The sequence below is a fragment of the Mesoplodon densirostris genome, chromosome 7, assembly GCF_025265405.1.
Source record: "Mesoplodon densirostris isolate mMesDen1 chromosome 7, mMesDen1 primary haplotype, whole genome shotgun sequence".
In the NCBI taxonomy this organism is placed as follows: Eukaryota; Metazoa; Chordata; class Mammalia; order Artiodactyla; family Ziphiidae; genus Mesoplodon; species Mesoplodon densirostris.
The window spans coordinates 65,224,448-65,237,379 of record NC_082667.1 but is presented as its reverse complement, the minus strand read 5'-3'; the positions used below and the strand labels follow the sequence as shown (position 1 = coordinate 65,237,379).

At 35.0% G+C, this 12,932-nt stretch overlaps 1 protein-coding gene across 1 annotated transcript in view; it reads right to left on the bottom strand.

Moving 5' to 3' along the window:
- The window catches only part of IPO7 (importin 7), a 50,304-nt gene that overhangs the window by 16,849 nt on the left and 20,523 nt on the right, over positions 1 to 12,932 (bottom strand). Inside the window, exons 5-12 of the mRNA XM_060103235.1 lie at positions 9,856 to 10,012; positions 7,515 to 7,604; positions 5,199 to 5,293; positions 4,994 to 5,078; positions 2,817 to 2,951; positions 2,083 to 2,182; positions 1,027 to 1,103; positions 523 to 639 (exon numbers count right to left, since the gene is read on the bottom strand). Of these exons, the coding sequence (XP_059959218.1) occupies positions 523 to 639; positions 1,027 to 1,103; positions 2,083 to 2,182; positions 2,817 to 2,951; positions 4,994 to 5,078; positions 5,199 to 5,293; positions 7,515 to 7,604; positions 9,856 to 10,012 (856 nt within the window). The remainder of the gene's footprint in view (positions 1 to 522; positions 640 to 1,026; positions 1,104 to 2,082; positions 2,183 to 2,816; positions 2,952 to 4,993; positions 5,079 to 5,198; positions 5,294 to 7,514; positions 7,605 to 9,855; positions 10,013 to 12,932) is intronic.

Below are 12,932 nucleotides of genomic sequence, written 5' to 3'. Positions count from 1 at the left end.
CAAAAAGTAGAAACAAATGTCCACTTACTGATGAATGGATAAATAAAATGCAGCATATCAATACAATGGAATATTATCTGGCAATTAAAAAAAGAATGAAGACTGACATGCTGTAACATGGATGAACTCTGAAAATATGCTAAGTCAAAGAAGCCACTCAGAAAGGACCACATGTTTTATCATTCCATTTATATGAAATGCCCAGAATACGCAAATCCACAGAGGAGACAAAAAGTAGATTAGGGCTAGGGCTGGGAGATTTGGGAGAAAATGGGGAGTGACTGATAAAAGGGTTTCTTTTGGGGATGATGAAAATGCTTTGGAATTAGAGCTGACAGTTGCACAGCTCCTTGAATATACGAAAAACCACTGAATTGTACACTTTAAATGGGCAAACCATAAGGTATGTGAATTGTACCTCAATTCTGTTTTATCTCAACTGCTGTCATTAAAACAAACTAATTGTGCTTGTGCGTGCGTGTACACACACACACACACACACACACACACACACAGAAATACCTTCAAAAGTATTTCAGCTAAAGAGCCAATCATATGCAGGGCTCCATCTTTTTTTCGAGGATCAGCATTTGGTTCTGTAAGAATCTGGTAGCAAAATCCCATAGTCTTTTGTAGTACCTAGATTAAAAGAGAAAAGTATGCTTTACTGGATATCCAAAGAACCCTTTTAAAACATTGACGACAAAAAGATCTATACGGCTACCATTAAAAACTAAATGTTCAGGATTAGCAGATGCAAATTATTATATAAAGAAAGAATAAACAACAAGGTCCTACTGTATAGCATAGGGAAATCTACTCAATATCCTGTGATAAATTATAGTGGAAAAGAATATGAAAAAGAATGTATGTATATGTGTAACTGAATCACTATGCTGTACAGCAGAAATTACCGTTGTAAATCAACTACACTTCAATAAAATAAATTTTTAAAAAAACCCAAGTGTATATCTGAACATATTTTAAGTATTAAAGCAAAAGTTATCCATATATTAAATAACCTACCTCTTTCCTCTTACTACAAGCTGTAAACAAAAGTGTCTGGGCAGCAGTGGTAGGAGAGATGAAATCCTCAAACACATCTAGAGAATAAATTTAAAATTAATACAGAAAATAGTAATTTCAATTTTTCAACAAACATTTTCACATAATTTACAAATGATGCTCTGTAACAACAAAAAAGGACCTTAAATTTTTGCTAAATCTTCACAGAAGATGAGCATGAAAACAAACCCAGATCCCCATATAACTTTGCAAAAGCCTAATTCCTTGTCTTTCCTGTACAAATTAAATCTTAATCCATCAACTTCTCCCAATGATTATTTTCTTTCATACAAAACCCCACTACTGGGCCTCCCTGGTGGCGCAGTGGTTGAGAGTCCGCCTGCCGATGCAGGGGATACGGGTTCGTGCCCTGGTCTGGGAGGATCCCATATGCCGCGGAGCGGCTGGGCCCGTGAGCCATGGCCGCTGAGCCTGCGCGTCCGGAGCCTGTGCTCCGCAACGGGAGAGGCCACAACAGTGAGAGGCCCGCATACCGGAAAAAAAAAAAAAAAACCCCACTACTGTGAGAATTCTCACAATGGGGTCACAAAAGTACAAACGACTGAAAGTACATAAGATTTTGGTACGAAGAAGGACTAATACTCAACATTAGCCAAATTACAATTCTTTAGTCCCATGCAGAGACTCCAGCTTCCAGTATGCGTCGTCTCCATTTCCACACACATGATGACTGACATGGAATCCAAAAGTATAGTTTAGACACTTAGTGTTTAAGGTGTAACCTTGAATTTCTAACAGATTTGGCATGTTCCAGAAGCATATCCAATAATCATTAACTACTAACACTACTGTATTTGTGTCTGCTAAAAATGAAGATTATCATTCTCAAATGCCAAAACTAATGAATAGCTTCCTGAAAGTCTCAACAATGAATAAATTGCATTAAACAACAGAAGGCTTTTCAGTTTCTAAGATGAGGCCTTAATATTCAAGGTTTACTATATACAAATTTAACTACCGACATACTTTGTTTCTAAAAAAGTGAAAATTCCTTACCAAACTTCATGCGTATATATTCATAGGGGTCTTCTTGCCAAAGTTCCTCATCAGCATCTGTATAGCACATCAATGGAAAAATAACATCTTGGATAATGCCCTGCAATTTAAAAGTTAAGATAAGTCGGTCTTTCAAATTTCCGTTAAGTACTAAAACAAAAGTAACTCTCCAGTTTGTGTTTTAAAGCTTAACATCAAACTTCAGTAAAGCATTTAATGCATTCTCAGATCGACTATCAATGTACATATTCTTACCCTCTGTGCAACGAGTCATTATAAGACATATGTACATAGGTAGCAATTAAGTACTCCGAGAAAATGCAATATGAAATTTTAGTCCATCATATCCTACAGTTCTAAATAAAGCAAATAAATTACATTGGAAATAGTACATAAGCAAATTAGCCTCAAAAGTAATTTGGTGAAATAGTCCTTTGCCTATTCCAAATTACACGATGTTAACTAATCATGTTAAACTATAATCATGATCCAACACTAAGAACTTAAAGGCATATTTTAAGATAACAGTTTCAGATTAAAAAATAATCTGAATATCCACAATATACATTTTATAAAGTTTGTCAGGATGTTGCATCATTTTCCTAATGTACAATTACCAGAACTAACTAAGTAACACAGGTCAACAAAAAAAATGCACTTTTTCAACCTTTTTGGTAATTAATGTTATTTCTATTACATTTTCTAGAAAAACAGTTCAGATAGAAAATTATTACTTGTATATGAGGCTTCAGATTCTTCCAGGTGAGAGCATGAGAAACTCCTTGATTAATATAATTTAATGTCTGTTGTAAAACTCGAGGAGCCATATATTGCTTCTCCTTGTACTGATACAACACTTTCAATAAAACCTTTGGAAAAAAAAATTTTGATCAAAAAACAAAGTTTAAATAGAAAGTTTAACCACTTACAAGCTAGCAAAAACATCTGACACTTCTTACCCAGGTCATTATCATAAAATAACCACCATATTCTTTTAAAAAGAAAGTAATTTGGGGGCTTCCCTGGTGGCGCAGTGGTTGAGAGTCCACCTGCCGATGCTAGGGGACACGGGTTCGTGCCCCGGTCCGGGAAGATCCCACATGCTGCGGAGCGGCTGGGCCCATGAGCCATGGCCGCTGAGTCTGCGCGTCCGGAGCCTGTGCTCCGCAACGGGAGAGGCCACAACAGTGAGAGGCCCGCGTACAGCAAAAAAAATAAAAATAATAAAAATAAAAATAATTTTAAAAATTGTGTATTGGAGAACCATATTTATTCCCAAAGTATTTAAAATAAACAATTGAAGTAACACTGTGTGTCAAAGGAGTAGTTTCTGATTAAGTATAAAAAGAAGAGAAAACCATATGCTACTTGTGGAACATACCACAATATTCTGAGACAGCACTATATTGTTAAAATCAGCTTCTAGGCAAATCTTACCCAAACCGTTCACCTACTTATTTAATGTCTGCCAAGAGTTCTAATGCAACTTGATACTTGAGAATAGCAGTTGTCAAAATATGGTCCACAGACCTCTCAGAGTGTCTGACAGGTCAAAACTATTTTCATAATAATGCTAAAACATTATGTGCCCTTTTTACTGTGTTCACATTTGCATCGATGGTACAAAAGCAGTGATGGTAAAACTTCAGGTTCCTAACATGAATCAAAGGAGTGGCACTAAAGTGTACTAGCAGTCATCATATTCTTTACAGCCACATAATCGCAGAATAAACTTTCCTTAGTGAACCAGAAATATAAATATTAATAAACGGGAAGTATACATATAGCACTTCTGCTACATACCAAAGTACGATGGTTGGAAGAAAAGCTGAAATAGTAGCTTTTCCCACCAAATATTATCATAAGCATGAAAGAAAAACTGATAGACAAATTATGATTATTTAGACTTGTGTGTGTGGCAGATTTTTTTCTCAAAAATGAACAAAATGAGCCTCTCACTTCAAGGAAACTGACAATATGTTACTGGTGTTAAAATGTGAGCTTTCAAGCAAAACTAGAATTCTCAAAATCTTACACCCACCACTTAGATCCATTTGACAGCTTTCCAATATTTAAAGATAGTTATGAGATCAATGGTGATATTAATGACTGTAATTTTTTAAAACTACATAAGGAAATCTATAAACATTTAGAAAATCGGCATAGACTCAATAAGTCAATATTTTCCAATGACCAGGGCAGTATGTTATAAAATCATATATGGATAAAAGACTCATGCAAAGTGCAATGGATGTTAATGTAACAGAAGGTGAAATGTTTATTGTTACAGTTTCAAACTCTAAATTACAATTAACCTTTAAGAAAATACCATTGTCAAATGTTGGTGTGATATCAAAAATTTCCCCAATTATATGAAAAGTATATTAAAAGTCTTTCCTTTTCCAACTTCTTATCTTTGAGACCAAATTATCTTTATTTACTTCCATTAAAACAAATTGAAACAGAATGAATACAGAGGTAGATGGGTATACAGCTGCCTTTTATTAAGGCAGACATTAAAGATATTAGTAAAAATGTGTAACAATCCCACTTCCTCCTGCTAAAAATTTTTCATTTTGGAAAACAATTATTTTTAACAAAAACACGTATTCTGTTAATATGTAATAGTTTTGTTATTTTTAAATAAATTAATACCATTAAATTTAGTTTCAAATTTTAATACAGTAAATATCACAAGGTATAACCCACATAAATGGAAGCTTGTCGATGTTCTCAATAATTTAAGAGTGTAAGGAGGTCCTGAGACCATAACATTTGAGAAGTACTACAGTGTTCAAAATGTTAAAGACTGCTACATGCAATCTTTGAATGCCAAAGAAACTAGAAATAAGCAAGACAAATTAACGTAATAGTGTCATGTTTCTACTTGGAAAAATTATCTTAGACTTACTTGTTGGACACCAACAGCAAATGCCTTCAGAAATACTTCAGCAAATTCATTATACTCCTTGGAAACATTGCCAGGGCTTCCATATCTAAAAGAACATTCAAATGCCCATCATGTCTTCATAATGCTTTATATCAGCACTTATAAAAAAAAAAACAAATTCTTGAAAAAAATAAACTCAAATTATCATATATTGAGAAATGTGTACCTTTCAAAAAGCCTTGCTAAGATATGTAAAGCCCACTTCTTACATTTCCACCATGGTAACTCAGGTCTATCATCTTCTTCAACTTGAAGTGTTTCCTTTAAAGAGACATTTATATAATGATAGACAATACAATCTAAAAGGAATAGTGTGAGTTCAGAACAGACTCACAAAAACATGAATCCTCCTCCAATGATGGCCTTTCATAATAAAAGGCTAGAACAGGAAAAGTATTAACCTTTATTTAAATATAAGAGGCACTTCACTTCACTACTTAGTTACAAAGGACATGCTTTCTCAAAGTCTTATGAAAGTTTAAACTCAAACATTTTAGTCAAGATCCAAATAATATAAATCAAAGTCATGGCAAGTAGCTTAAACTAGTATAGTTCAAATCAAAAGGGCAGGAGAAACTTCATTTTAGAAATCTAGTTTCAAAAATATTAGTATACATACATAAATATATATGTATGAGAATGTTCATTTACAAAACCATTTGTAACAGAGAAAAACTGCCAAGAACTAAACATTCATTAACAAGGGAATGTTTAATTATGCAACATCCATTAAAAGAATGAATTGGTTCATTATATATTGACCTAAGACATCCATGACATATTTTTAAGTTAAGACAGAGAAATGAGACTGTGGAACAACCAAAACTCCCATACACTGCCAGTGAGAGAGCGGTGGTACAACCACTTTGGAAGTTATTTATAAAGTTAAACATATACATTCATAGCAGCCTTATTTGTAATCTTAAAATCTTAAAACCACCCAGATGTCCATCAACTTGTAAATAAATAAACTGTAGTACATCCATACAATGGGGTACTACTTGTCAATAAAGAAGAACAAACTACCATAGCACAACATGAATGTATCGTAATATTAAGCAAAAGAAGGTAGATATAAAAAATTACCTTTTTATTAGATTTTAGAACAGGTGAAGTTAATCTATGGTGCTAGAAATGAGAATGGTGATAGTAGGAATGACCAGACCCAGCCACCAGCAAACATTCTAGGTGATGGTTACTCGGGTGAATATGACTCTCATAACCCACTGAACTGTTTACTTACATGTGCATGTTTATGATTACAAATTATACCAAAAAAGGTGCAGAATGTAAGTATGAAAACTCTTAAAAGCTGTGTATTTTATACCTATTAAATGTGTACAGAAAATAACAAATCAAACTAGTTTCCCATGGAATGCAAGAAATGTCCTATTTATTTATTCTGCATTTTTTTAAAATAAAAATTTAAGCAATAAACTACAAAACAGGAGGCTGGTCTCACTTATCTCACTAATAAAATTATGTTGGATAAATTACACAACCCTTCCATGTCTCTGTTTAAAATAAATTCAGAAGGAATTATTTTGAGGATTAAATAAGCAAGGTATATAAAAGTACTTAAAACACACTAGGGATTCAGGAATTGTAAATTTCCTACCTCTCTAGAAAACTAGATAGTAAAGAAAAATTGTGGTTATTTTAAAAATCGTTATTATATGTGAAAAAAACAACATAGTTGGACAATTCTGTATGTACTACTGAAAACCGCTGAATTGTACACTTTATTATTTTAAAGTATTTTACGGTATTTGAGTTATAGCTCTAAGAAGTTATTTAAAAAGCAAGTAATATAACTAACTACAAAGTTTGACCAACTTGTAAATCAAGTTCTACCCCTGTTCATGCATGTCTGACAAATTATTAGGCTAAAATCCAGCTATAGGCTCTTTGTTCCTTTTTGAGAAATAATTGATATTGAACATTATTAGTTTAAGGTATAAACATAATGATTTGACATATATATATATATATATACTGTGAAATGACTACCACAGTTAAGTTTTAGAAGATGGTGAAAAGGTACAAACTTCCCATTGTAAGATAAGTAAGTCCTGGGGATGTAATGTAAACATGGTGTCTAGAGTTAAAAATACTATATTGTTTATCTGAAGGTTGTTAAGAGAATAGATCTTAAAAGTTCTCACTACAAGAAAATAAATTTCTAACTATGTCAGGTGACATATGTTATGAACTCAATTAAAAAGTGAAGAAACAGAGAATTAGGATGGAATAAACAAAGATATAATACAAGCACTTAATAATATACAAAAAAACCCTTTACAATTTTTCACTTAGTATATTCACATATGTAAACAAATGAAATGGTGTCTCTTTATCCAGGAAAATCTGCCTCACAAATAATATAATTTCACAAAGAATGTTTTAGGAAATATAGGTTAAAATTCTCAAAAGGTAACTAAATATTTAAGCTTAGTGATATAAGAAATACACAGAGACTTACATTAGGTACATCCCTGTTCACAACAGTCTTTAAAATTTCTATCCATTCTGTCAGGTTCTGTTGGTTTATCAGCTCCAGTGGTAGTGTATACTAAATTAAAATCAAGAATCAATATTTAAAAATCCTTACAAAAAGAAAATCCAACTTCATTTTACTCTTCACAAAACCTACAAAAAGTACTTCATTCAATCCACATTTCCTCTTTCAGTACATAGGCAAATTTCTCATCTGGCTGATTTGGTTAGTTACGTACAATGGTGAACTGTGGCACTGATAGTGGGCATCCTTGTCTTATTCCCAAATTACTGGGAATGTATCTGATTTTCACCATGAGGTATATTTATTGTGATTTCTAGTGAACATTTTTTTTTTTTTTTTTTGGTGGTACGCGGGCCTCTCACTGTTGTGGCCTCTCCTGTTGCGGAGCACAGGCTCCGGACGCACAGGTTCAGCGGCCATGGCTCACGGGCCTAGCCGCTCTGCGGCACGTGGGATCTTCCCGGACCGGGGCACGAACCCGTGTCCCTTGCATCAGCAGGCGGACTCTCAACCACTGTGCCACCAGGGAAGCCCTCTAGTGAACATTTTTTATCAAGGTAAGGAAATTTCTATTCCAGGATTCTTAAGTATTTTTGTTTTGTTTTGTTTTAAAGCAGAAATGGTTATTAAATTTTATCAAATACTTTATCTGACATCCTTAAAAGATTGTTTACAGGTCTCTCTTTTCGTGTAATATAAAAGTTAATCAAAAAAACTGTTTTTTTACTCTTGATCCATTCCTGTGTTCCTGGGATAAATCACATCACCTAATAGGCTCACAACATTAATATCCTATTTAGGCTTTTAGGACCTCTATTTTCACAAATGAGACAGTACTATATTTTGATTTCAAGGTATGCTAGTCTCAAAATATTAGTTGGGGGCTTCCCTGGTGGCGCAGTGGTTGAGAGTCCGCCTGCCGATGCAGGGGACACGGGTTCGTGCCCTGGTCCAGGAAGGTCCCACCCCACATGCCGCGGAGCGGCTGGGCCCGTGAGCCATGGCCGCTGAGCCTGCGCGTCCGGAGCCTGGCTCCGCAACGGGAGAGGCCACACAATGAGAGGCCCGTGTACCACACACACACAAAAAAAATTAGCTGGGTCCTATGCCCTAGAATAATTTATAAAAAACTTATTTTTATAACCTAGAAGTTGTGATCCTACCAGTTAGAGGCAAAAACAATTAAAAAACAGTATATTGTCTATCCAAATCTTTTTTTTTTTAATTATATAAGAAGAAGCCACTAGAAAGATATTAGATTATCTTTAAAGATCTAGCAAGGGCATGAAAAATCCAACCAAACAATGGAGTGAGTCAGTTATAATAATCTTAGTGGAAATAAAGTCACAGGTCTATTTAAATGAGATTTAAAAAAAAATAAGTAATGGCATGAATTGAACCAAAGGTCCTGGTAGATGAGATGAATCTTTCTTTGGCTATGTGGCACAAAAAGAGCCAGAATTTTAATCCTAATCAAAAACTCTGTTTCATAAGTAACTATAGTCCACTGAGACTATAGACACAACCATTTCTTTAGTGGGATCTTTTATCCCAGAAAGATTTAGAATAATATACAAAGATAATAAGGCCCATTAGTGTGCCAGTCAAGCCCACAGTATTAGTATTTTTGTGTCAAGCTCAGGAATAGGTTTTGTAATTACTGGGACAATCTATGCATATTTGGCATAACAGAGCACACGTTAGATGTAAACTCTAATCCAGTAACTGATTTTCAGACTTGTGAATTCTTTTTTTTTTTTTTTTTTTTTTTTTTTTTGCGGTATGCGGGCCTCTCACTGTTGTGGCCTCCCCCGTTGCGGAGCACAGGCTCCGGACGCGCAGGCTCCGGACGCGCAGGCTCAGCGGCCATGGCTCACGGGCCCAGCCGCTACGCGGCATATGGGATCCTCCCGGACCGGGGCACGAACCCGTATCCCCTGCATCGGCAGGCGGACTCTCAACCACTTGCGCCACCAGGGAGGCCCAGACTTGTGAATTCTTAAGGTGAAAGACATAAGAAAATTTTACTTATTTTGTAAATAGTATTAGATGGTTTAAGAGAACTTAAGATTGCCGACTTATAATTTAAGATTTATTAGAGCTATTTGTGTATTTGGGAAAGTATGCTTGGTTAGACTTTAAAGTATTTGTAATTTTGGCAATTTATATTTGACTAGCAATTTATCCACTTAATGTAGATTTTCAAGTGAAATTATTATTCAGATGCTGAAATTCTTTATCATTGTTCAAGGTGGCAAATGATAGACTGACTTTACATATAAAAACTACTTCATAAAATTACCTGAACAAGAGCATAGAAGATCTTGAAAATCTGTTTCTGGATGAGGACAGATTGATCAGACTGATCAGAAAGAAGCTGGATAAAACGGTCCTTTAGAACTGGCAGGAAATGTTGCATTGCTGCTACCAATGGACTCCGTTCCTCTGGTTTCTTATACCTTTGGGTAGGAATACAAACTAATTCTGTGAGAATTTATTCACAATTTTATATATATATATATATATATAGATAGATAGATAGATAGATAGATAGATAGATAAATAGGTAGGTAGATAAGTATATATATCTATATATATCTATTATATATATTTGTATCTTATATACATATGAGATATAAATTTAAACTACTTGTCTGTTCATACAAATATAAGCTAATACTTTCTAAGCAATTTTATATTCCTAGAAAGAAGAAAAACCTACTATGGAATCAAACCACAGGCAAAAAGCAACTAGAAAAAAACCTCAAATAATAGTATCTAAAATTTACTGAGCATTTTATTATGAGGTAAATAATCTTCAAGGCCCCATTAGTATTCTCACTTCTATAGTTGAGGAAACTGAGGCACAGAGAAGTTAAGTATCTTTCCCAGTACAGACATCTAGGTATGAACCTCAGCAGATTCAGGATCTGCCCTTTAACCACCTCACTATGCTGTCTGTAACTGTGAATACTGATACAACTGAGGAGCTACAATTTGGCTTTTAAACATTAGCAGCTGATCAATATAAAATTGATTACATATATACCATCCTTAAGTAATTTACATACAAAGCATTAAGGCAGAAGTGGCATCTATAAAGCAGAAAAGATTCTATTTGTAAAAGCACTATAAATCAGAAGTTCTTTGGTAACCTTTTGGCAACAAAACCTGACCTCAACAGGCTATTTATGATCTCTATCCCATTTGGAGTGAATATTCACATATTTTATATCAGATATAATAATAATGTTTGATCCCTGGGTACTGGTACATAGGAGCGTATTATGTGAACCTTGTTACCTTTCTAAAATCTGAAAAATCCTGAATTCTGAATCACATTTTGCTCCAAGGATACGAGTGAAGAATAGCTAATTGAGACATTCCCCCATATAGATTCCTTAGCATTTTAACAGTATTGTTTAAAAGGCTGTTTTTTTTTTTTAAATAACTGATTTTCCCTACCAGACTCCAGTTTTATCTACCAGTAGCCTTTTTGAAGGGAGAAAATGTATCTAAGAATTGAATATCTTAGCACAGTTTTAAAAGGCAGACACTCTTATAAGACTGGATTGTTTTTTCCTACTGGGAGAAACGAGAAGTAAATTGCCAAGAATAAAAAACACCAAGAGAAACGTTCACGCTAATAATGACTGAGATTATTAAACAATTAACTGACAGACTTCTAAATATTATTTAATGTGCTGAGAAATTACACTTAGCATACATTTTAAAAGGTTACCTGTACATTTCTTTGAGTCAATAAAGCAATAACAATTTACAAAAGGAAGCCATTTGCACTCTCCAATCTGATTAGACAAACTATATTAATTACTGACAATATTATCTTTTAACAATAAAGGTGAGGACTATATTATATCATGCACCTCTCTCCATTATCCAACCCAGGTGATCACCCACATTAAGAGGGTTTGAATACCCATTCCATGTTAGATATTCTTCTCTCCTACCTCCTTCTCTACACTGAGTAGTGGACTGGAAGTTGGGTGGTACCATATCCAAACTAATGGGTGTGAAAGTAATTTATGCAAGGAAACAAATACTATTCCATACGACCTGAAAGTTCCTGAAAGCGTGAAAATGTGACACTAATAAAAGCCTAGGGAGCGATCAAGATGGTGGAGGAGTAGGACGTGGAGCTCACCTCCTCCCACCAATAAAAGTCTACTACCACAAGGCTACAGTGTGTCAAACTGGTGAACCATACTCACAGGAATCCTCAAATACTAGCCCATTACTGTTCTGTTAAAAAAAGTCAACGGTTCATCATGTAAAAGATCACATGCAAACTCCCCATCATGGCATTCAAAACCCTCTTTTAACATGGTCCCAATTTACCAATTCAAAATGATCCCCCCTCTACCACCAAAAAAAAAAGAAGACAAAATGATCCCCAATTTCTCAACAGAAGTTATCCATATCATTTAGTGGTCTCCTCACTACCCACTAAAGACAGTGTCACATTTCCACCTCTGTACCTTTCTTCCTTTGCTCATACTATTCCATGTGGTGTGAGATGCATTCCTCTTCACATGTTCCTTCTATGCTCCTTCACCTGACAAGCATTTCCTGAGGATCTATGCTCCTGAAGGCCATCACAACTTCCAATTTCTCCATGAATTTCCTTAGAACTGCTTCAGTCCACACAGATCCCTTGTGAACACCCTGTGCTCCAACAATCAAACACTAGCTGAAAATGAACTGTTAATTCCAACACTGTAGCAGCCTATGTCTCCCATTTAAAAAATCCCTGTCATACTCTCTCCTGCTAAGATTAAGGACAGGAGAGACGAACCTCCTCAATGACAATGACAGCTTATTACTGTTATTCTCTCTCAGTTTAGTCACTCACTTACCAGAACTACAACTGGCACTCTGACAGAGGTTGGAGCAACAGCTGGAACATTCCTTAGCAGGAAGATGGGTAGCTGGTGGGAACACAAGAAAACACCAGTACCAATGCTGTAAACAGTTTATTTCTCTCCTGCTCAGAACAAAAGCAGCAGTTCATCAGCTACTTTGAGGTGGGACCCAAAAAGGGTATTGGAGGCTAACTACAAGTCCCAGAATTAGAGGGCTCACAATGGAATCTGTGTAGCTGTTAGGGCTGGAAATAAAGCCACCATCATGGTGTAAGTGTTCCTTCCTCATAATTTGCTAAAATCAAAACTTTCAAGTGCCTACCAATTTCATTACTTTCACCACATACTTAAGAGAAAATCTCTGCAACATTTGGCTTACTACTTTTAGTGCTATACCTCAACTTCCAAGGTTAGATTTTTTTCTGATCCTTAAGCCCAGGTCTAAAATGATCCCTAAATCTTTCTCACTGATACCAATTACTTACATGAACTATAA